This window comes from Podarcis raffonei, chromosome 14 (assembly GCF_027172205.1).
Source record: "Podarcis raffonei isolate rPodRaf1 chromosome 14, rPodRaf1.pri, whole genome shotgun sequence".
In the NCBI taxonomy this organism is placed as follows: domain Eukaryota; kingdom Metazoa; phylum Chordata; class Lepidosauria; order Squamata; family Lacertidae; genus Podarcis; species Podarcis raffonei.
Genome location: NC_070615.1, coordinates 21,435,439 through 21,459,030, shown reverse-complemented (window position 1 = coordinate 21,459,030; position 23,592 = coordinate 21,435,439). Strand labels below are relative to the sequence as shown.

Below are 23,592 nucleotides of genomic sequence, written 5' to 3'. Positions count from 1 at the left end.
AGTCGTGTCCGACTCTTCGTGACCCTATGGACCAGAGCACGCCATGAAAATAGGGACGTCCAATGGAAAAACAGGACATTCTGGGATCAAATCAGAAACCAGGGCGGCTTCTGTAAATCCAGGACTGTACCTGGAAAATAGGGACACTTGGGAGGATCTGACTTCAGCCAGGAGAAAACTGGTTGGTATTTGGGGCCTAAGTCATTTAGGCCTAAGTTTAAGCCCTCATGTGAGCACCTCAAAATGGCCTCCCCAACCAAAAGGCTGTTCCAGAACACAAATGTTTTCTAAAGCCTACTCCAGCCAGTAGTCTACCTTGTCGCTGCGTTTTGGACAATCTGAAGTTTCCTCAAGCTTCTAGGGAGCACAAAGCAGAGTGAGGTTGTCTGCTCTACTCCGGATGAAGCAGGACTGGAAGGGAATGCGACCAGCAGGCGCCGCTCTTCGGCCACCTCCGGCTGCCGGCTCTCCCCACCCTCCTGAGCCCAGCCTGCCTTCCCTGTCCCGGGCCAAAACCTCAAAGCAGCTGTCGGCGCGCAAAGAGCCAGCGCGCCTTGGAGAGGAGCAGGAGCGCGCCGGAGCAAGGCGGGAGCCGTCCGTGGACCTGAGGCTGATTTGCAAGAGGTGGCGACCATGCAGCGGGCGGACTGGGACGAGCAGAGCGAGCTGCGGGAGCTCAACTCCCGCCTGTGGCTCTACGTGTCGCGGGTGCGGGCGCTGGAGGAAGAAAACCGGCGCCTGGCGCAGGAACTGGGCGCGCTCCGCGGGCGGGAGAGGCAGGTTTGCCGCCTGCAGGAGCACGAGGAAGAGGTGGCCGAGCTGCGCCTGCTGGTGAGCGAGCTGAGCCGGGCCAAAGGAGAAGCCGAGCTGGATCGCGACGCCCTGCGCCAAGAGTTGGCCAGCTTGGAGAGGTTGGGCGCGCAGTCGGTAGAGCTGCGACGGCGCCGCTTGGAGCCCGAGCTGGCCGAGCTGCGGCAGCAACTGGAGCTCTTGCGGGCCGACTGCGCCGCCCTGGAGGCGCTGCTGGAGCGCCTGCGGGCCGAGCACCGGAGACTGCAGGAGGAGCGGCGGCGGCGTCCCCAGCGCCTGCCGGCCCTGCTGCCTCCGCCGCCGGCCAGGACTTCGACGCGCGCCGTCAGCCGACGGGAGCTGGAGGACAGTTACGCGCTGGTGCTTAGCTGGAGCTGCGAGCAGAGCCTGGAGCGCTACGAGGCCGAGCTGCAGGCGCTGCAGGAGCTGGAAGGGCGCCTTGGCAGGGAGAACCTGCAGAAGCTGCGAGCCCACAACGAGCAGAGCCGACGGCAGCTCGACGAGCTTCATCGCCGCTGCCAGGAGCTGGGCGCGCTGGCGGAGCGCTTGGAACAGGAGCGGCTGGCGCAGCAAGAGCGCCAGGGCGCCGAGCTGGCCGAGTATCAGGTAGGGCAGCGGCAGCTGGACGGTGAGCGGGAGGGCAGAGGCGCCGCAGAACCTCCATGGACCATGGCAGTCTACCTCTGAGTGCCAAACTGCTGGGCACTAAAGCCTAGAAGCACCACTTTAAGGCACAGTATGCCTTATGTCAACCGCTTACTCTGTTCTTGTCAGTTAAGTGGTAAATAATTTTTCTTAAATACATAAAATGAAAAGAAATGCTGGCTGAGTAGCCCCTTGGCTTGATACAGCAGGGTTCTGCTTGCATTAAGGGCTGACTATTTACTGCTTTGAATCTGCCCTGGTTAGGTTGCCAACTCACCACCCCCTGGCAGAGCTCCTGCACCTTTATTTGACGAGAGGCATTTATGCTGTGAGTTCAGCTTTCATCTAGTGCATGGGATGGTTGGAAGCATTTCACATACTTTATTGCTCTGAGAGAGAGAGAGAGCGCCCATCGTTTTCTAAAGACTTCTAGTAAGTTAATGGCAAAGGCTGTCTTAGGTCATAGGTGGGCAGCTTGCAGCCCCCAGCCTCAGGAGACCCCCCCATGCCTCCTCAACCTGCTCCTTTCTTTTATACTTTTTTCATGTTTGTTTTCTCTGCTTTTATATATAAAAAGTTGTTTTTCCTTTATGTAGTGTCTGGGGGGAAATTAATAGATTTTTATTTATTTTACTTTACCCGGGTTCGTGACTTGCCTTCCAGCTGTTGGTGAACAAATTATGCCATGTTTGTATAGCACACTTGAATGAGAAAATGAAGTACTAGCACTTACTTTCCGGAACAGTTGCTGTGATTCAACAGTAGCTGTGTTGTACTAAAAAAAAGCAAAAAAACTAAGCAAAAAAAAAATCTGTATAATTTTTTGAGAATAGCTTCATCAAAACCAGTGGGGTAAACCAGCATAGGATTAGGAATTATATTCTTGAGACAGACATGGTAAAAACTGAGTCAGGGTGGTCTTTATTCCTGTCTAGTTAATCCAGAACGATTCTCTAATTTCCACACCCCCTCATTTTTTGATTCCACTAACCACTGGCATGTGCCCCTCGCCCCAAGCGAATTACTCCCCAAGGAGTGTGGCCACCGATGGAAACCTCAACTAAAACCTGTCAGGGTCTTATCGTTTGTCCCCCTAACTAGTGCTGATGTGTGTGGCTCTCCCCGCCTTCCCCCGGCACAAGAGTGCTGTGATGGGAGCAAACCGCACCAGCTGCATCTCCTGCTTCTCACACAGCTGTTGCCGAGGGGCAAAGGAAATGCTCTTGCCAAGCTCAGAGACATGCTCTTCTGCATTCATCAAGAATAAAACCCATTTGGCTTATTGTTTGTGCAGGAGCTGCAGTCTCCAAACTTGACAGTAGCTCATCCATCAATAGTCTGTAAAGGCTGGACCCGTAGGCAGGCTTGCGTAGGAGTAAGCCCCGCCGAACACCCTGGGACGTAACTAGGAGTAAATATGCAAAGGGATGCACTTCAAATCTCCCTGGGCAACTGTTTTATTAAATGTTTAGTTCAAGCATGAGGATTTTGTTTAGCAGAGCTTATTAAACTCACCTCCAGCCATTTTTTTTTACCTAATTATAATTTTTTATTATTATTACTTGTTGCATTTATATCCCACCTTTTCCTTCAAGGAGCTCAAGGTGGAATATATGGTTTCCCCCTCCTCATTTAATACCCACAACAACCCTGTGAGGTAGGAAAGGCTAAGAGGCAGTGACTGGCAAAGTTCACCCAGAGCTTCATGGCTGAGTGGGGATTTGAACCCTGGATTCCCAGGTCCTAGTCTGACACTCTAACCACTACTCCACTCTGTCTCTCTCTATAATTACCGGGTTCTGTGGTGCTATTGTCTTCTTGCCTGGGGGCGTCCCTGTGGTCTCCTTTAGCTTTAGCGATGCCACAGTTTCAGATGCTCCCATAGGAGTCTGGGAAGATGGAGGCAAACACAGTTGATATTTCTAGGAAGACATAAAAAAGAAAAAAACTCTCCTGAGCCATCTTAAAAAATATGACACTTGCAACTTGCCTTCTGGATTTCCTTAGCCCTTGCCACTCTGTGGGTAGTTGCACCTGTCACCCTCTCCTTGCTACAAACTTGGGCGCCCACTTTCAAGGAGTGGTGATGGGATCAAGTTTAGCTAGGGAACATTGCCTCGTTATGGACTCTCCTTCCTTGGAGGTTTTTATGCAGAGGTTGGATGGCAACCTGCCATGGATGCTTTAGTAGAGATTCCTGCATTGCAGGGGGTTGGACTAGATGACCCTCGGGATCCCTTCAAACTCTGAGATTCTCCGATCCCACTTTTCCCAGTGGTAAAACAAAAGCAAAAGGATTCAGTTCCTATTTGGCTTCCAGAGTCCCCAGTACAGGACACAGTGTTCCCTCTGGAGGGGCTGAGTCGCACCCCTTTTCACACCTCACATGACTAAAGGTGCTTAGAATAGCACGGCTGGGTACTAAGTTTCATTTACCAGCAGGCTGCGATTTTGGCGACAATGAAAACATGGGGAGTGGCAGGACAAAATGGCTGCCTGGTGGGTTTTTTGTGGGGGGTGGGCAAAGGTGTCAGTTGTTTGTGACATGGAGAGTCAGAGTGGCTGGGGCAACCCAGTCAGAGGGGTAGGGTACAAATAATAACATTATTATAATTATTATAGTGGAGTTTGGTGCATGTCTGTAGCAGCAGAGTGCAGAAACAGTCTGAGGTAGTGGCTGGTTGAAATACTAGAGAAACTTTATTCATGAGGTCTGAACTGGCAGTAACTGACCAGGCATGAAAATCAGAGTTGAAAGCGATAACCCAATGAAGTTGTCGACCCAGTGTGCTACAGCTGTGAAAAATTCATGCTAGGGATTGTTAGGAAAGGAATTGAAAATAAAACTGCTGATACCATAATGCCATTATACAAATCACTGGTGCCACCGCATTTGGAATAATGTTTGCTGGTCTGGTCCCCTCATCTCAAAAAAGATATTGTAGAGTTGGAAAAGGATCAGAAAGGGATAACCGAAATGATCAACAGGATGACGCTCCTCCATTATGAGGAAAGGTTGCAGCATTTGGGACTTTCTAGTTTAGAGAAAAGGGAAGTAAGAGGTGTTGTGATAGAAGTTTATGAAATTACGCCTGAAGCAGAGTGAGTGGAGTGATAGAGGTTTCTCGTATAACACTAGAACTTGTGGAGATCCAGTGAGGTTGAATGTTGTAGGAGTTAGGACAGATAAAAGAAAGTACAGTGGTACCTTGGTTGTCGAACTTAATCCATTCTGGGAGTCCTTTCAACTCCCAGAATGGTTCGAAAATGAAGGTGCGGCTTCCAATTGGCTACAGGAGCTTCCTGCACTCAATCGGAAGCCATGGAAGCCGCAACGGACGTTTGGCTTCCCAAAAAACATTCACAAACCGGAACACTCACTTCTGGGTTTGCGGCGTTCAGGAGCCAAAATGTCCGATTACCAAGGCGTTCGACAACCAAGGTATGACTGTACCTAGTTGTGCAGTACACAGTTAAACTAAGGAACTTGCTCCACAAGAGGCTGTTGAATGGCTTTAAGAGAGAACTGGACAAATTCATGGCCATTGTTGGCTACTGGCCAGGAGGGCTGTGCTCTACCTCCACAGTCAGAAGCAGTGATGCTTTTGAATACCAGTTGGTTGAGATGAAAAAATTAACAGGTAAAAATTTAATGTTATAATATTTTAAGATTAAAGACTAGGATAAATAAAGAGGGAAAGGATTTGCTGAACTAATAAATTGAATTGGAATACAAAAAAGGGAGGTGTGAGGAGGTCCGGAAAAGAAGCATATGAAAAATAATTGATGGAAAGATGGAATTGTTTTTTAACTATTTTTGTTTTTTATTTTTGCTTTTTGTTTTTTCATTCTGTAAAATCTTAATAAATATCTCTAAATCCAAAATAAAAATAAAAATTAATACCAGTTGGTTGAAACCGCAGGAGGGAAAAGGGCCCTTGTGCTTGAGTCCTGCTTGCAGGTTTCCCACAGGCACCTGGAATCAACGTGCCATTGGCCTGATCCTTCAGGCTCTTCTTAGGTTCTTCACATTACTCCTGGCAAACAAAGCCATTCTGAGTACAAGTTTATGTGTGGCCATCTTGGAGTCAGGAGGTTAACTCTGAAGGTCCAACGCTAACACTAGCCAAAGCAGCAGCAGCAGCAGCAGTGAGATGGGTGTTATGACACCTCCACCACAGTATGGAAATGTAGGGCAGCTTGGTGTGGTGATAATGCTTGTGTGGTACTATCTGCAGATGTCTCTCTGCAAAGCCACAGTTGCAGCCACCTCGTGGGGAGCTTAATAGCTATGGTGGTTGTTTGCTGCTGCACCTCGAGTTCATACCTGCACTTCTCTTGATTTCTTTACATGTGATGTAGAGAATGTGCAAACTGCTGAATGTGACCTGACACCCATTTAAATGTATTGCACTTTAGGTGGCTTGAAAGTCTTTGAGACAATGGCATGATAAAATTCAAATCTCAGATCTTTGGTTCAGGCCAAATAAGAATTTATTTGGAAAGGCATGTAATTTCCCCTTGTTGTCTTTATTACTCCCTGGTCTCCCCCTCATCCAGCTGTACTGTAAACTCTTCTGTTTACACTGTTCCTGTGTGGTGATTTTGTTTGCCCCTTGACCGGGCAATTTCCTTCATCCCCCTCTTTCAGTGCTGTTTTTCTGATTTTGATGATACCACTTAATATTGTCCTTTGCATCCTTTAACGTGTATGTAATTCAATAAAAGTAAAATAATAATTTCCAAAGGCGTGAAAAGAGCCATGTTGAATTCGAGCAAATGCCTACTTAGTCCGCCATCTTTTTTTCTGCAATGACCAACCATTTTCCTCTAGAAAGTTACCACGGAGGGACTGCTGCTTCCCAGTAGCTGGCATTCAAAGGCAGAGTGCATCTGATATCAGAGACAGCACGTAGCTTTTATCCTCCATGGATTCGTCTCACTGCGCTTTTAAAGATATCTGAATTGGCGGCCATCTTGTGATAGCAAATTTCAGTTGAACCATGTGCTTCATGAACGAATGCTTCATGGGCAGGCGGGACTTTTCCAGGGGCGCTGATCCAACAGGCTCTTCTTATGTCCTTAAGCAGTCTTTGTTCTGGTGCCACTTCTCAGTAACCCACTTTGTCGAGGGTGGAAAAAAAGTCTTGAAATAAGTGGGTTTTTGTTTTGTTTTGGTAGAGTTAGAACAGTTAATGTAGCCATAGTAGACTGTGAATGTTAACGAAAGTCATTCATCCAGCCCGCATATCTTTTCCTCTGTTTCCTGTCGGTAACCATTTCTTTTGTTCCTGAACAGCCGTTTTATTTGCACGCTGGTAGATTTCTGTTGTCTGTGCTTATCTCATTAACAGCTGCATTGTGAGCAGGGCCATTGGAGATTATGGGGATATTGTATATTGTGAAGGGGCAGGATTTTGTGTGCCTGGATTTTCAAAATGCCACTTGTGTGTGCCATCTGCTGAGGTTGCAAATTGTTACACAACCAAACTTTCAGTATGTAAAATGCGACAGTAGCTCAGTGGTTAAGCATAATGGTTAACCATGGTTAACACCAGAGGTAGCCAACGTGGTGCTTTCTATGGGTTGTTAGGCTCCAGCTCCCATCATCCTTGGCCATTGACCATGCTAGGTAGGGTTGATGGGAGCTGGAATCCAAAACAGCTAGAGAGCACCATGTTGACTATTCCTGATTAACGCTCAGGCCTGGTTTCAATGTCACAATAAACCATAGTTAATACAACCTATGGCTTAATTTAAGTGTGCAGTGTGCCAGTGCATATTGATCAAGTTGCAGTGCTTCATTCCTCTCTTGCTTCTGCTGCTGCAAGGAAAGAAGGCATGGTCTGGCTAATCTGAACCCAAGCTCATGGTTTGCTTCTTGCTAAACAAACCATGAGCAGGAACTAAAGTTTATTCTCTGATACTGATTGTGGTTTGTTGGGGGGAAGCTTCCCCCAAAGTCCTGGCTTTCCCCAAATAGTCCTGGGATCTATACAGTGGTACCTCGGGTTAAGTACTTAATTCGTTCCGGAGGTCCGTACTTAACCTGAAACTGTTCTTAACCTGAAGCACCACTTTAGCTAATGGGGCCTCCTGCTGCTTCCGCGCCACCAGAGCACAATTTCTGTTCTCATCCTGAAGCAAAGTTCTTAACCTGAAGCACTATTTCTGGGTTAGCAGAGTCTGTAACCTATGTATGTAACCCGAGGTACCACTGTAGTTTGTTAAGGATGCTATTAGGGGTCTCCTAACAGTTCTCAGAACTCTTAACAAACTACAGTACCCAGGATTCTTTGGGGGAACCATGGCTATTTAAAGTGGTATGATCCTGCATTGAATGTGTAGGGGCCACTGTTGTTTATTTTGCCTGGCATCTGCTCTCATCAGCTGGGGTTCTTTCCAGAACCCGCTGTTTAAGACACTTTACCTGGAGGTGCCAGGGATTGAACCTGAGCTTTACCACTGAGCCATGAGCACCTTTCAACCTAATGGAACTTGCAGGGTTATCTTTCAGACAAATGGGAAACTGCCTGCTCAAAAATAACCTAGGAACTATTTATATTAACACTGTTACATGCTTCCTCCCCACCCAGTATTCCCTGTACAGAGTGACATTCCAGGGACAGGACAGCCTGGCATTTAGTTTCCTTTAGATGAGCAATCACAGAGAACCGCCTAGAGAAAGGTCCTGCACTCTCAAAGGCACCAACTCACAGCCCTCTCTCACACCTTCCACTTCTAACTTTCTCTTCCAAACTTCCAATCTAACACACAAAATGTTGTATCTTTAATTTTGCACTGTTTTCTACCCTGGAGTCAACTGGGCAATTACTATGTTAGGCCTGGTTCCCAGATCTGTTCAGTAGTGTTTCAAAGGAGATGGGTACTGCATCTTGTAAAATTAGCATTTTAACACAGATCTATCACAATGAATTAGTGCATTAATTCCCATCTAGCCAAGCAGCAGGAGACAAGTGTTTCCCCTTCACTAAGCTGTGTGTGTGTGTTACTTCTGAGTGACTATAGAATTAAGTAAACTGACTGGGGGATCCAATCCAAAGCCTTTTGAATCAACTCCTTCTTCGGGAGCAGTACTTGAATAACGCTTCTCAGGTCGATCTGAGCAGTTTGCAAATTCGGTTGAGAACTGTTTTTCAAATAGCTGCAGAAGAAGGATTTATTCCAAAATGTGTTGAACCTAACCATCTTTTTTACCTGTGCACCTAAAGCTCTTCTCCCTTTTTCTTCCTGTCGCTGCTTTCCCATTTGTTTTCCCAATTTTGTATGTCAGCCAAACCATAGTTGGCATAAGCCATGGCTTGCAAAGCTACTATTTTTCCTCTTGCTTTGCAGGATAGGCTGCCAATCTGCTAGCAGGCTAAGTCAATCCTAACACAGAAGTCCCTATACTGCTCTGGATCAGGTTACCTGAGAAACTGCCTTACTCCTTATATTTTCCCAGTAGACCACTGTGGTCTGTGGGAGAGCTGCACCTGCAAGATCTCAGAAGCCTACTCAGCAGTAGCCACAATTCTATGATTCTATGACAGGTTGTCAGGTCATGTGATGGAACTCAGAGCAGGGCTTTTACTGTGGCTGCCCCTGTTCCTGTCAATATACAACAGGTGCCTCCTTGCTACACCTTCTAGAAACAACTGGAGACCATAGGCTTTCCCAGCTGGATAAATGATGATGATGATGATGATGATGATAATAATAATAATAATAATAATAATAATAATAATAATAATTTTTATTTATTTATACCCCACCCTCCCCAGCCAAGACTGGGCTCAGGGCAACTGTGCATGAGTAGGTGAGGTATTGGGAGCTCAGAGCCGCAGCGTATGAACACGCTGCCATCTTGGAACGGAACCAAATGGCTCCTTGCCACAATTGTCCACTTGTTAGGCTTGTCTTATTTTCAAAGTATTTGTTGTTTTTGTGTTTTTTAACTGCCTCCTATGTAAATTGCCTTGAGAATGTGATTTAGAAGGCAATTAATAAATAAATGACGATAATATTATAATAATAGAAACATAGTGGAGTTTGTATAGGGAATCCATTGCAATAGTGCCCAGAAACATTATTAAAAGTAAAAGATAGAGAAGATCCAGAAATAGTCACAGCAGTATGTCCTAAATGTTGTGATGACGAATGACCCAACTTCACTCAACGTTGCCTCCAGAAAACAAGTGTTTCTGTGCTGGTGGAACTCTTTGGGGGAGATTTCAAGGGGGAAATCACCTTCCCTGGAGCTCTTAACTAAGACAAAATCCCCATCCATCTTTTCCTATTAGTTTTTTAGTCTCTGAAATTGCGCCATTGCCAGGGTTTTAGTTAGCTGACCCGTGAGCTCACTCAAGTTAACAATTTATATCCATGTTTCGCTTTAGGTGATCATTGAAGCCTTGGAAGAAGAAAAGCATTTCCTAACCATGTCTATCGCAGAGTACCTAAAGGACTACCATGAACTCTTGCAGGTGAAAGCTGGTCTCAGCCTTGAAATTGAAACTTACAGGTAAGGATCATAAAAGTGACCAATGGTGCTCTTAAGAGACACTTGAAATTCCTCTTATGCTGCAGTGGACATGCTCAGTTTCAACCTCATTTCACATAAAGCAAAAAGTTGGGGCAAGTTTGAATGTCTCCGCTTGAATGGAACATCTGAGAAATTTAGAGACAAGCAAAACAAAAAAATGTTGATGAGTAGTAAAATCTGTTGCTGTAGGGTGTGCTTGCACACACATACTTAACTTGGAGATGACTAGTGATGTGAGGTGAGAACGTTCTCCAGAGAATATTCTCAAGAATATTCTCCGAAAGATTATTCTTGAGAATTTAACATCACTAGAGATGACAAACCAGTGCTCAAAACCAGTTCAGGAGCAGTGTGGGAACAAACTTACTCCAGATAAGGCAGAGATTTCAGCATATTCGGTCTATTTGGATTGACTTGGTATAATTCTCTGGAAATCTTAATTGGGCTAGATAGTAAATAGAACACTTGGTGTCGGCAGCAGGGTGTGTGTGTGTTCTTTGATGTTGAAGCCATGGAGTCTGCATCTGGTCCCGATCTTTAAGATGGAGTGGGAAAAAGAAGATGGTGGATTGGAAATAACAAGTCAATTTTATGTTGTGGGTTCTAATCCAAGCAGACATGGACTTTGCTTTTGGACAAGACGCTCCAGGTGAGACAGGAAAATGAATCTGTTAAATACTATACAATTTCAACTATTTCTGCCCAGGATTGATTAAAAGGCTGCCCACATGCCCACCTGTTTTATACATAATGTTATTTGGTTTAAAAAATAAAATAAAAGTCACAAGAACATGAAATAATGAGGTTTTCAGTCAGGATTGGTATTTCCAATCAGTTTTGGAATGCTGGATTTTGTGTGAAGTTTTTCTGCCCTTTCTAATGAGAGAGAATTTTCCAGAAGTTAAATTTATCTTCTAGTTAGGATGCCAGCCCTCCTCATGTGGGTTTTTTTTAGCAGTAATAGATCACTTTCAGTTTTCTTCCTTGCCCCCCGCCCCTCCCTCTGCTGGTATCCATCACCAGCTCTGTGAACACAGATGAAAATTTTATAAATCCGTATGAAGGAGCCTCTGGTTCCTTGGAAGCCAAAATAAAATCCTTCCACGTTTTACCAAAAGTAAGAACCCTAATACCAGTATTTTTAAAAGCTTTTTTTAAAAAAAAAATAAAATCTTGGAGTGAGGAGCAACAGTACTAATTTCATTTTTCTCTTTTTAAATTCAGTGCAGCGTCATAGGAACAATGGAAGTTGCCTTTCATTAAGTCAGACCACTGGGTCCTATTCTGAATAGCTGTGGCTTTCCACCGTTTAAGGCAGGGCTTTCTTCCAAGCTTTACCTGGCAATGCTGAGAGACTGTGTGAGCCAGTCTCTCTCCCCTGCCTCATTTAATCCACACAACAGCCCTGTAAGGTAGGTTAGGCTGGGAGGGAGAGAGAGACTGGCTCACATTCACACAGAGTGGGGATTTGAACCCTGGTCTCTTCTCTCAGATGCTAGTCCAACAGTCTAACCACTATGCCACACTAGCTCTTGTAAGTTCTGCCCATGATTGAAGGAATTACTTCACAACCTGCCTCTCTGCAGCTGGTTTACTTGGCATTCCACCCCCCACCCCCCGATTCTGGGTATGTTTGTAACCAATGGTGACTGCATAAGGAAAAGATGACAGCAAAATTTAGAATGAGCCACTGACCCATCCCCCCCCTTCCTCTTTTTTAAAAGGTCTTCTAAGTAGGCTTTGCTTGTATTGTGATGCACAGCTTGTTTTCAGCAGCACTGCTCTGGGTTCCAGCTGACTGCTGTGTGCTGCTGCTGCCGCTGCTGCTGCCCTTTGCCATATACAGTGCATTGCTTGGAACTTATTTTTAGTGACTTCATTCGTTGCTCCAGCAACCGAGCAAACTGTTGTTTTATCAGCGGCCAAAAATCCTTACTCAAACTTCCCGCATTCCTAATTTCCATCATCACAGTTAACACTTTCAGGGAACTTCATCCTGTAAGGGGCTGGAAGAGATAATTTAATCCTTCCTGGAGGACTGTGTGTATTTCTTGTAGTCTACGGGAGGGACTTTAATTTGGCATTTCTGCATCCTGGGAGAACAATATGTTATAGACTGTTCACTGCAAAAAACCACAGAGCAAAAGGTTTGCAAAATGTGCAAAATTCAGTTTGGAAATGTGCTTATCCCTAAGCTAGATGATGATGGCAATAATTGGAAACTACTACCAGGCCTCCCTTTTGTATTTTTAAACATAGGAAGCCAGATCAGACTGAATCAGACCTTTGGTTCACCTAGGTCAGGACTGTCTATATTAATTGGCAGGGGACATTCCCAGCCCCACCTGGCCAGGCTAGGGATTGAAACTGGGATCTATTGCATACAAAGCAGATTCTTTACTATTGACCTATAGCCCTCCCTAGGGGTGCCAATTTGAATAAAATATTGAGGGGCCCAGGTGAGTCCCTCCCCATGTAATCAATCACATGACTTGGTGCATGCACACACACCATTTAAATGGCAATACCCATCAACTTTGGGGACCCCCAGAACCCTCAAATATTTTATGGGGGGGGCAAAAGATGCTCCTTCACATATGCCAGCCCATCCTTGCCGTGGCAGCAAGTGCTAGTGTGAGAGGATCTCCATTCTCTGACTTTTCTAGCTGTTGTCTTACTTGGGATTGTAAAACCAGCAATGAATGATTCATACGTGTGGTTCTTCATTAGGCTGATAGTTTTTAATTGAAAAAGCTAGTCAAATATCTAGTCCTCATGTTTTTAGAGATCACTTTGTGATGACAAGGACTCCTTGTTAGAATGTTCAGTGTGCTGAATGAATTCCCTGCTTTCCGTCACAGTAAGTGGTTTTAACTCCAAATCTAAAGTTCATGGTATTAAATGTCATCATTGTTAACTATTTCACAGTGAGTATGTGTTAATACATTTTATTAAATTTCTTTCTAAAAAGAAAATATTCCATAACAAGTACCGTATTTTTCGCTCTATAACACGCACCCGACCATAGCATGCACATAGTTTTTAGACGAGGAAAATAAGAAAAAAAAATATTCTAAACGAAACAGTGGATGTATGATTTTTGTGGTTCATTCTGTGGCCACAGACATGTGATCTGACGGTGAGTTTGGGGTAGCCCAATGCAAAAATCCTGAGGATCCATGTGGATTCATGCTTTGTAACCACGTTTTTGCACCACTGCGGCCCCAGGCAACAGTGGGTGTGTGATTTTTTTTGGTGCAAGCTGTAGCCATGGACATGCTATGTGATCTGCTGGTGAATTTGGGGTGACCCGTGTAAGCGGCTCCTCTCCTCTCCCGCTTTGCTCCTTTAAAGCAAGCAGGCTCTCTGTCCCCCTCTCCTCCCCACTCAGCGGCTCTTCTCCTGCTTTGCTGTTTCAAAGCAAGCCACGGAGGAGGGAAGGAAGGGGAAGCATGGATCTTCTGCTCACGACTGCAGCAGATCCCCCCGCCATCCGTAGGCATTCGCTCCATAACACGCACAGACATTTCCCCTTACTTTCTAGGAGGAAAAAAGTGAGTGTTATGGTGCAAAAAATACGGTATGTAATTTCACACAACTGTTTCATAGTTATATTCAAACATACAGTTACATCCATTTAACTTCTTCCTGTATCTTAAAATGTCAAGCATAATCAAATAAACAGTTTGATTGAAGCATGCATTCCAAAAGACTGCAAACTGTTTCCAGCAACTAGATATATAATCTTATTTATCCTTTAACTTCTTTCTTGATACCTCGCCAGATACGTCAATTTCAGCATAACCACAACTATCCATCTGCAATTTACCCACTTAGCTGTGCTTGACCCCTCCACTCCCTTCCATTTAACTAGCTATTAAATTGATTACAAGTTCGTGAAGTTCCGTAGCTATGTTACCTCTTTATGTAACCTAGAAGGAAAAATAATTTGACTTACTGGGATGGCTACTGATGTTGTTGTTGCACAATGTTTTTGGGTGGTTCTTTTTTTAAAAAAAAATTACAAAATGCTATCTAGGAGCTAGAATTTTTAGCTATCACACTCTTCCAGATGAGCCATTTACAGAGTTGAAGTGGTCATCTTGTTATCTGTTCGAAACATTTAGCAGAGTTGAAACCAAAAGTGTGTTCCAGCAGAGTATTAAAGTGGCAGCTTAAATGAACTCCATGTTTAAAGTCAGCTGTTCAAGAATTTCCACATTCTTACAGGTCTTAGTTCTAGCTTTCAGAAGAATATATTGCAACAGCATAAACAGAATCGGCTCTGGGCAGGTTTGTGTGCAAGAGAGAAGGAGGGAAAAGGAGGAGGTAGGAGTCACAGAACTCTTCTGGTCTCCTTAGAATGATTAGAAGATCAGGAATGTGACATGTCTGTACTGTACCATGGTCCATATGAAATGCCAACCCCTGTACTCTTCTAATACTTGCTTTTATGTATTACAGAGCTTTACTAGAAGGAGAGAGCAGTCAATGGATTCTTATGTGGGATGAAGAGCATGGCAGGAAATTACCACAAGGTATGAATTGCAGACATGCATGTGTGCATTTCAGAGTAAGGAGTGGAAGTGACATGTCGGCATCATCACTAGTAATTCTGCATATCCTTGTTTCAACAGAGGGGGAGCTCTTGCTTCTAGTTCTGTGAAGGTTTATATAATTACATATGGTGCAAGGAGAAAGTGGACAGAGACGTTTTCCTCTCTCTTTCATAACACTGGAACTTGGGATGGCCCGGTAACATTGGCTGCCAATGAGGGCAGCCCAAATCAAGCATGTATTTCACACAATAAGAACGTAAGAATCACCCTGCTGGGTCAGACCAAAGGCCCATCTGGTCCAGCATCCTGTTCTCCCAGTGGGAAGCCAAGAATAAGAACCTGAGTGCAGGTTGGGGAAGGCTCCAATAGCCAGAGCCAATGAGATGCAGAGCCAATTGATTCTAGCTTTGTTCCCATCTTCTTCCTTACTGAGTTGTATAATGGCAGCGCTGAGACTAAGGAAAAGGAAGGTAACAGCGGCGCCACTCTCTAGACTAGTTGGAAGAAAAAAGGCAGTGAGGAGGCTGGGGTCAGACTGATGTTGGTGGGGCAGTGCGCCACTTGCTCAAATGAACCGGCCTCCACTGAGTAGCTCATATGGATAGAAAAGGCCCCCCACTTCAGAAAATATATGTCAGTATGAGAAAGGCCAGGAGGATCCATGCAACTTGGAGAGTGGGGCGATACATGCATAGCTCTGTAGCTCCTTTTGGTAACATGAAGAGGTCTTGGGAAGAAAGGTTCAGGGACAAGGAGCAGCAATTTGAGGGAGCAGAAGATCTTCAGAGATTGTAGTGGAGCTGGGGTAGGTTGAGAGTTAACATCAGATAAACATCAAAGAAATAAGGGGGAGGTTGTTGTTGTTTAGTCGTTTAGTCGTGTCCGACTCTTCGTGACCCTATGGACCAGAGCACGCCAGGCACTCCTGTCTTCCACTGCCTCCCGCAGTTTGGTCACTCATGTTGGTGGCTTCGAGAACACTGTCCAACCATCTTGTCCTCTGTCATCCCCTTCTCCTTGTGCCCTCCATCTTTCCCAACATCAGGGTCTTTTCCAGGGAGTCTTCTCTTTTCATAAGGTGGCCAAAGTACTGGAGCCTCAGCTTCAGGATCTGTCCTTCCAGTGAGCACTCAGGGCTGATTTCCTTAATAATGGATAGGTTTGAACTTCTTGCAGTCCGTGGGACTCTCAAGAGTCTCCTCCAGCACCATAATTCAAAAGCATCAATTCTTCGGTGATCAGCCTTCTTTAAGGGGGAGGTAGAATCAATAATTATAAATCACAATCAATTCCCTCCATTTTGAATGTTGAGGCACAAATGCCATACCAAAATGACCAAGGGGAACCCTTATGAAGAAGGGTTACGGTATTGGTGACTTTTTAGTTTAGAGAAAAGGTGTGAAAGAGGTTACATAATAAAAGGTATTGTGTGGAATGCACTTCTGAAAGAGGCAGCGATAATAGAATTGTAGAGTTGGAAGGGATCCTAAGGGTCATCTAATCAAATCCCCTGCAGTGCACGGTAGCCACCATCTTGAATGGCTTTAAAAGAGGATTAGACTAATTCGTGGAGGATAAGGCTATCAATGGCAGTATGTTGGAGGCAGTATGCTTCTGAATCTCAGTTGCTAGAAATCACAGGTAGAGAGAATGCTAGTGCCCTCAAGTGATGTTTGCAGGTTCCCCAGGGCCGTTTGGGTGGGCACAGTGAGAATGGAGTGCTGGACTAGATAGGTTGCTACTCTGCTCTAGCAGGACTATTCTTACGTTCTTAGCCAAAATAGGGCCATCCATGGCCAAGAGGGAGGCATCATTGGAAGCCCCAAGGTTCGCAGGTGGACAAAATATCAGTGTGGCATACACATAGCTCTGGTCTTAACTAATGGATTTTAGCGCCCACTGTGAAAAGAATTGGAAATGTGTGTTTAGGATTAGCCATTAGTAGCACATAATACTAGGGCTCCCTAGCTGAGTGGTGTTAATAATTAAGAACTGAATGTTTCTCATGGAATTTCATCCTGTTTGCACACCAATATCGCTTGTTGCTCTGCAGGTGCAAATCTCATTTACTTTGATGGTCAATGCGTTAGGGACCTTGTGATGAACTGTACAGAAATTAAACCTCCTGGGATTATGCAGTTGTCCACATTTGTCATCTGTGTTTTGAAAAGATAAGCAGGAATGGATGGTTTGACTGCAAAGCAGCACCCATTTTTCTTAGATGTGTTAATGCTATGCTGTATTTAAATTTTTGCCAGTTGTGTGTAGCTGTGTTTGAACACTACTTAAGTATACTACTTAAGTATACTACAGCCATGATTTTCATTTGTTTTATCTATCGGCAGGTGTCCGGAACAAGCTTTATGAGTACAGCAACCGCCACTCAGCTTATCAACAGCCGAAAGGAATGAGAACTTTTCCTGCAATCCAGAATGTTGACACAAGATATAAATCCCCTGTAACAAATATTAGCAGCTCTGCAGTTTATTCATCTCAAACAAAAACTGGTGGAATGCAGACAGTGACTCCTGGGAGACCATTAAGAAGAGATGCCTTCAGGACAGAACACCGCCCTTCTGCAGCCATCACAAAGGACACAACTCGCAAGAGAACTATGACGGAACAGAGAGAGATCCGAACATTTACCCCACCTTATCTTATTAGCCAGGGGAAAGAAGCTGAACGAAGAACATTTCCTGAAAGGCAGAAAACTGAAGCTGGGAGTACTGTGTCTTTTTTGAAAGAATCAACAACTATTCAGAAAGGCACAACAAGTCCAAATATTTCTGAAAATGCAAGAGTGAAAGTGGGTATTCCTACTATGTTTCCATCTTCTGGGCTAAGTTCCAGTTCTAAAGAAACTAAACATGAGAGAACCATAGAAGGAACACAGACTAGAGTGAGTGAACAGATCAAAGACAGCAAGCCAATGAAAGAGGAAAAACCTGCTTTGCTGGAGGGAAGAGAGAGAAACGAAAGATGGCCCAAGGAAAAGATAGACTCTGCCACTGTGAAGACCGACAAGAAATCCATCAATGTTAGCTTTGAAAAGAAGACTGAAATTAAGGAAGGCATCAATGAAGAAAAGCAGACAGTGGAAGGATCTACCATGAAGGATAACATGAGGGGAAGCGGGCTTTTGGGAGATAAAGCACCCAAGCCCGGAAGCTATGTAAGATGGGAAGAAAGGATTAGAGTGGATACATCAGGGAAGAATCTTCCAACAGATACAAGGATGGAAGAAAGCCATTCATTTCAAAGGGAGAAAAATGTGAGCATGGCAACACAAAGTAAAGAAGGTGCTGAGATCCCTATCCCGTCAGAAGTGTATACTCACAGCCAAGTATTGAAAGACAATAGCGTAGAAAGAACATTACAAGACTTGAAGCCTTCTGTTGGGAAACAGAAGGATGACACCACATTTAAACTTGTCAAAGAATCTAAACAAGATGAAAAAGGGAGCTCCAAAATAGACACCTTACTTGAAGAAAGTATAGCAGAAACCATTGTTTCTGACATTCTTAAAGGGTTCGTGCAGAAACCTTCTGATGGTGGAGATTCCTCTGATTTCAAAGTCATCTCCATTGAAAAGAAAGACATTTCAGAGAATGGAAAAGTGAAGACTGAGATCAATATACAGTCTACAGTTCAAGATGAATTGCACATTTCTGATGAGTTTGACTTGGGAACTTCCTTAGAGAAAGATGTTAAAAAAGTTCTGGGAGACATTAAGGTAATTCCAGATGAAGGTGTAATAGAAGATCTTGTGAAAGGAAAGGGGGGCAAAGGCAAGAGGACTGTTAAAGTTGAAATAGTTGAGGAGCCAATGGAATCTACAGCTGAAATGGAGTTTTCAACACCGTTTGAAGTAGAGGAAGTAGAAGATACATTGCCTGATATGGCCAGGTATCTATACCATGGGGATGAAGAAAGAGCTACCACAAGTACTATCAAAGATGTTAAGCAGAAGCAACCCAGTGTGATCGTGTCTCATGTGGAAGAAGTATCTGAGGGGGATGATGTAGTTGATGAAGAAAAGTATTTTGTGTCTACTCCAGAGGAGCGCCCCTTGAGTGAAGAAGAAGCCTCATTATATGGTCAAATCCATATCGAAGAAGAATCAACAGTTAAGTATTCCTGGCAAGATCAATTCTTGCAGGGATCTCAAACAAAGATAAATGAAGGTATGGGCTCCCCAGAACTGATTTACCAAGTGATGGGGGGAGGGACAGCTGCCTACATTTCAAAGGAGGAGATTCCAAAGGAGCAGGTGGCACATGCTGAATCCATTGTTATTGAGAAAGAGATTAAAATCCCGCAAAAATTTCAGGACTCCATAAAGGATCTCTTTTCTCAGGAGTCAAAGGACCCAAAGCTTCAGTTGAAAGAGGCACTAGAAAAGCTTGATCACACCCTTCCAGAAAGTGTGAAACAGGAGCTCTCTGCATTAACAGAAGAGGGCCAAGCTGATGCTAGCAGTCTAGAAGTGGATATTAAAAAAACGGAGGACACAAAAAAGGGGGGGTTGGTTACTATAGTCGCAGAAGTCAATCTGTCCCAGTTGCTCAACCCTGACCAGTTAAATGCAGAACTTTTGGGCAAGATGAAGTTGCCAACACAGTTACCAAGTGATGATGATTTTGATGACCGCCGGAAGCAAGAGTCAGAAAGCTACAGTGGTGGTAGAAAGAATGTTGGCATAGATGTTTCTTCCACACCTTGGACTATAGAAGAGGTTTCTAGCTCTAGCAAACTAAGCAGCAGTGATGCCAGGGAATATCATATGAACGAGCAAGTTATCCACCAGGTCCCAGTTTTCAAAAGTATGGAAATTAATAGAGGAGGAGGAGAATATTCTTCACAAGGGTCATTTGACGTTAACAGACATTTTCAGCAAATTGTAGTTGGTCCAACAGAAATTCACAGAACTGAGCAGGTTTTATATGAAGGCCCTATTTCTGAAACTCTGGAGTTTGGTTCAGCTGGCTTTCAGACTGGAGCATCTGCAGATATCAGTCAGTCCACAAAGGAATTCAATCTTGGCCCTAAAGAAATTCAGACCACAGAAAAAATAATTTATAGAGGGCCTGTTCATAAAACCATGGAAATGAGTGGCCCTGAAAGTCCTACTCAGGCGCAGTTTTCTACCGAAATTAGGTCCTCTAAGCATGTTACTTTGGGTTCAAATCAAATTATTGAAGAAACTGTTTTTGAGGGGCCAGCTTCAGACTTATCAAACAGCAGCAGTGAGGCTGTTTCTCAGACAAAAGGGCCAGTAGAAAGCAGCAGTTTGATAAGGCACATTCGGATAGATCCCAAACAAGTACACACTGAACAAGTTGTATATGAAGAGCCCCTTTCAGGATTTGTGGAGCTTAGTAGCACTGGAGGCCATACTGTGACTGAACAGACAGTGAGACATATTCGTCTAGGGCAAAAAGACACCCATATATCTGACCAAACTATATATGATGAATCTCTCCTCAAAGCAACTGAATTTGGTGGCTCTCCAGACAAACATTTCAAGGAGGGGATGGTAGATACCAGTACCACTGTTCGGCACATCAAATTAAGTCCAAAACCATTTGTAACAACTGAGGAAATTGTTTTTAAGATGCCCACTTCCGAACAGCATCTAGAGTTTAGTGAAATGGGACAGACCTTTTCTTCTGAAGGGTTAGTAACACACATTAAATTAGGGCAGAAGGAAGTTCTGAGCAGTGAGCGTGTTGTTTACCAAGGTTCTCTTTCAGAATCTTCAGGGATCAGTTCTCCTGGGGAAGACGTTTGGGAAGAAGGAGGTTCCATGGAGGTCAGTAGATCAATGAGGCACGTCAGACTCAGCCCTGCTGAAACTCATGCTGAACAGATTATATTTCACGGCCCTGTTTCTGAAACAGTGAGGGTCGGCACTGCAGAACTATCTCCAACAGATGGGCCCTCAGAAAGCAGCAAATCTGTTGGGCATATAAAGATAGGACCCAAGGAAAAGTCTTTTACCTTTCAGATGGATGTAACCAATGTGGAAGGGGGAAGGCAAGATGCTACCATTCTCGTACCAAACAGGAAAAAAGCAGCTGCCTCTCAGCTGGAGGGCACCATGAAGGATGACCAGAAGGACACAGATGGTGAACAAAGATTAGAGGAGTCAACATTTGATCAGACTGTTCAACTTCAAAGGATGGTAGACCAAAGATCGGTGATTTCTGATGAGAAGAAAACAGCTGTTCTTTATCTGAATGAGAAGGAGGAGGAGGAGGAAGAAGAAGATGATGGACCTTGGTTCTGAAAAGAATATTATCAACGTTTTTTTTTAAATCTAGGAGCTTGATTGCCATTTATATATAGCTGACTTTAAAGGGGGGGGGGACTCCCCTTAACTTAGCCATTAACAATGAAGTTATATAAGAGTATTTTTTTAAGCAGGATCTTTTGAATGCACATGTGTTCACATGTTACAACACTAGGTCTGCTTTTGCTAATGCCATTGGGTCTGAAAGGTTGTCCTGAGTCTGAGAGTATTTGACTCTACAGGAAAACCATCAACCTCATTTAAGTCTAGAAAGCTGTGATACTAGAGCAGCTTTAAAAAGTATTCAAGAGCAATCCAATTTAAATCATCTGGGACTTGTCTGGAGAAAATGTCTTTATGGCATATGCAGATAAGTTTCACTTACTTTTGGAACCATTTATTAAAACTGAAAGTTGCGCAAAAGCAGTTGGAAAAATACATAGCAAAAATAAATGAATAGTGTTGCCAGGCAACCTAGTTAATCACTGATCTGTCAAATATACCTTTCAGTAGGTGACCAAGTAGGAAGATAGGAAGCTGCCTTATACTACGTCAGACCATTGGTCTATCTAGCACAGTGCTGCATGCACAGACAGGCAGCAGCTCTCCAGGTTACAGACAAGAGTCTTTCCAGCTGTATCTGAAGAATGCTGGAGATTGAACCTGAGACCTTTTACACATGCTCTACCACTGAGTTCTGGTACTTCTCCCAACCAAATGGATGCAACAGAAGACGAGTGAAAATGTGTTGAATTCATATAGATTAATACCTTATTTTATTTCTCTCTTACACACACACACACACACACACACACTACAACCACCACCACTAAAACGGTGGGCATATTTTACTAGCGATGCAAGTTTTATTAGGATTAAGGCTCTCACTTTTAAGCATTTTCACAGAAATGGAGTTAAAACGCAGGGGGAGAATCTTCACCTCTTAAGTGACTTTTTCTCAGGCTGCTCTTAAATTCACAGGAACAGGACCAATGAAAAGTGGCCACCCTGTTTAAAGTGAGTCCCTGCACAACTCCTGTTTGCTGAAATGGGGCTGTGATGTTGTAAAGTTTAGCACACTCACCATTAGCTTGTGCTAAAACGCCTTGTATCCAGTTGCTATAAGCTATGTCATAATGATAAGGGTGCTATAATACTTCAGCACTAAAAGAAAGAAAGAGCGAGCAGCTACCTTTGGTGCTGGTACATAAACATAAAAAATTAAATATGCACCCAGAATGTGCATGTTTTCTTACATTTATTTATAATCACAATAGGCAAGAAGAATTGAGATGCACTCAAAATGTAAGCTTTATGTGGGCATTTGGTTGGCCCTTGTGAAAAAAAGAATTTTTTGACTAGGTGGGTCCTTGCAGGGCTCTTCTTAGATTCTTAAGCTTCCACAGCTGTGTGACTTAGGTTTCGTTGCATGTGGTGCAAGATGGGGTGTGTGAAATTAAAAATCCACGAAAGGCTGAAGTTTTGATTGTAAATTAGACCAGGTATCCATTTAGTCTAGCAGTCTGCTTCCGAGTAGCCAACCAGATGCCTCTGGGAAGGCAGTGGCACTCTTCAACTTTTGTTACACACACATGCACCAGCAACTGAGGTGCAGTGGTGGGATGATCCTGTGATTCTCCTCTATTTGGTGATCCATAGCCATTGGTAGACCTAACCTTCCCGAATTTGCTCGATCTCCTTTTAAACGAACCCAAACCAGCAAATAGGTGACTTTTTAACAGGCCAAGAAGGAAGGAATCGGACTTGAGAACATTCAATGCTGTCTTATATCAACTCAGTCCACTCTACATCTAATAATAATAATAATAATATAATATAATTTATACCACGCCCATCTGGCTGGGTTTCCCCAACCACTCTGGGCAGATTCCAACAGAATATAAAAAATAGACTCAAACATTAAAAACTTCCCTAAACAGTGTCATAGAAAGGAAGGGAACGTGATTCCTTTATTACCTTCGTGTATTAAACTTGCTCCCTCTCTTTGTCACACCCATGGCATTAGCCTACCAATTTGTTCTCGAATAGCTGGGGTGTTTCCCGCCCACCCCCCACAAGCAGCTGGGGTGGGGTGGAAATAAAAATACATCAATTTATTTTAAAGCCATGGAAAATGCCAGATATACCAAAGAGGAAGGGAAAAACTGATAGGGTGGAAGATGGGCAGCCTTTGGAAGCATTGGGGGCTGCATACCATGTTGATGGCCACAAGTTGCCTATCTACAGTCTACCATGACTGGAAGTGGCTTCCTGGAGTTTCATATGAGTCTGTCCCGGGCCTTTCTAGACCACATCTGCACTATACTATACAGTACATTTAAAACACTATTGTACCACTTGAAACAGTCATGGCTTCCCCCCAAAGTATTCTGGGAGTTGTAGCTTGTTAAGCATGCTGAGAGTTCTTAGGAGACCCCAAGTGGCCTCATGAAGTTGCAATTCTCAGAGTGATTTAATTGCAGCTTTGTTGGGGGAATAGTCTCTCAATGACTCTCAGCACCCTGAACAAACTACACTTCCTTTGGGGCAAGCCATGCCTTTTGAAAGTGGCATGATACTGCTTTAACTGTATTTATTTCATAAGATTTATATACTGTTCGATGGTAATAAAACTTCAAAGCAGTTTACGAAGTAAAATAAAACAATATTAACAGTAAATAGCAATTAAAAACAACTGTTTAAAACATTGAAAATAATTGAAATCTATTTCATTTGTATAG

The 23,592-nt window shown here is 43.9% G+C and overlaps 1 protein-coding gene across 1 annotated transcript; it reads left to right on the top strand.

The window, feature by feature from the left end:
• The first annotated feature begins 528 nt into the window (after positions 1 to 528).
• SYNM (synemin) lies at positions 529 to 20,868 on the top strand. The gene is made up of 4 exons (XM_053364607.1): positions 529 to 1,416; positions 9,855 to 9,979; positions 14,465 to 14,538; positions 16,905 to 20,868. The coding sequence occupies exons 1-4, from the start codon at positions 634 to 636 to the stop codon at positions 20,846 to 20,848; spliced, it is 4,926 nt and encodes a 1,641-aa protein (XP_053220582.1). The 5' UTR covers positions 529 to 633; the 3' UTR covers positions 20,849 to 20,868.
• Positions 20,869 to 23,592: the final 2,724 nt, after the last annotated feature.

Coding starts and splice junctions, on each gene's coding strand:
- SYNM (XM_053364607.1), top strand. CDS start 634: ATGCAGCGGGCGGACTGGGACGAGCAGAGCGAGCTGCGGGAGCTCAAC. Junction 1,417..9,854: donor CCGAGCTGGCCGAGTATCAG/GTAGGGCAGCGG, acceptor GTTTCGCTTTAG/GTGATCATTGAAGCCTTGGA. Junction 14,539..16,904: donor TGGCAGGAAATTACCACAAG/GTATGAATTGCA, acceptor ATCTATCGGCAG/GTGTCCGGAACAAGCTTTAT.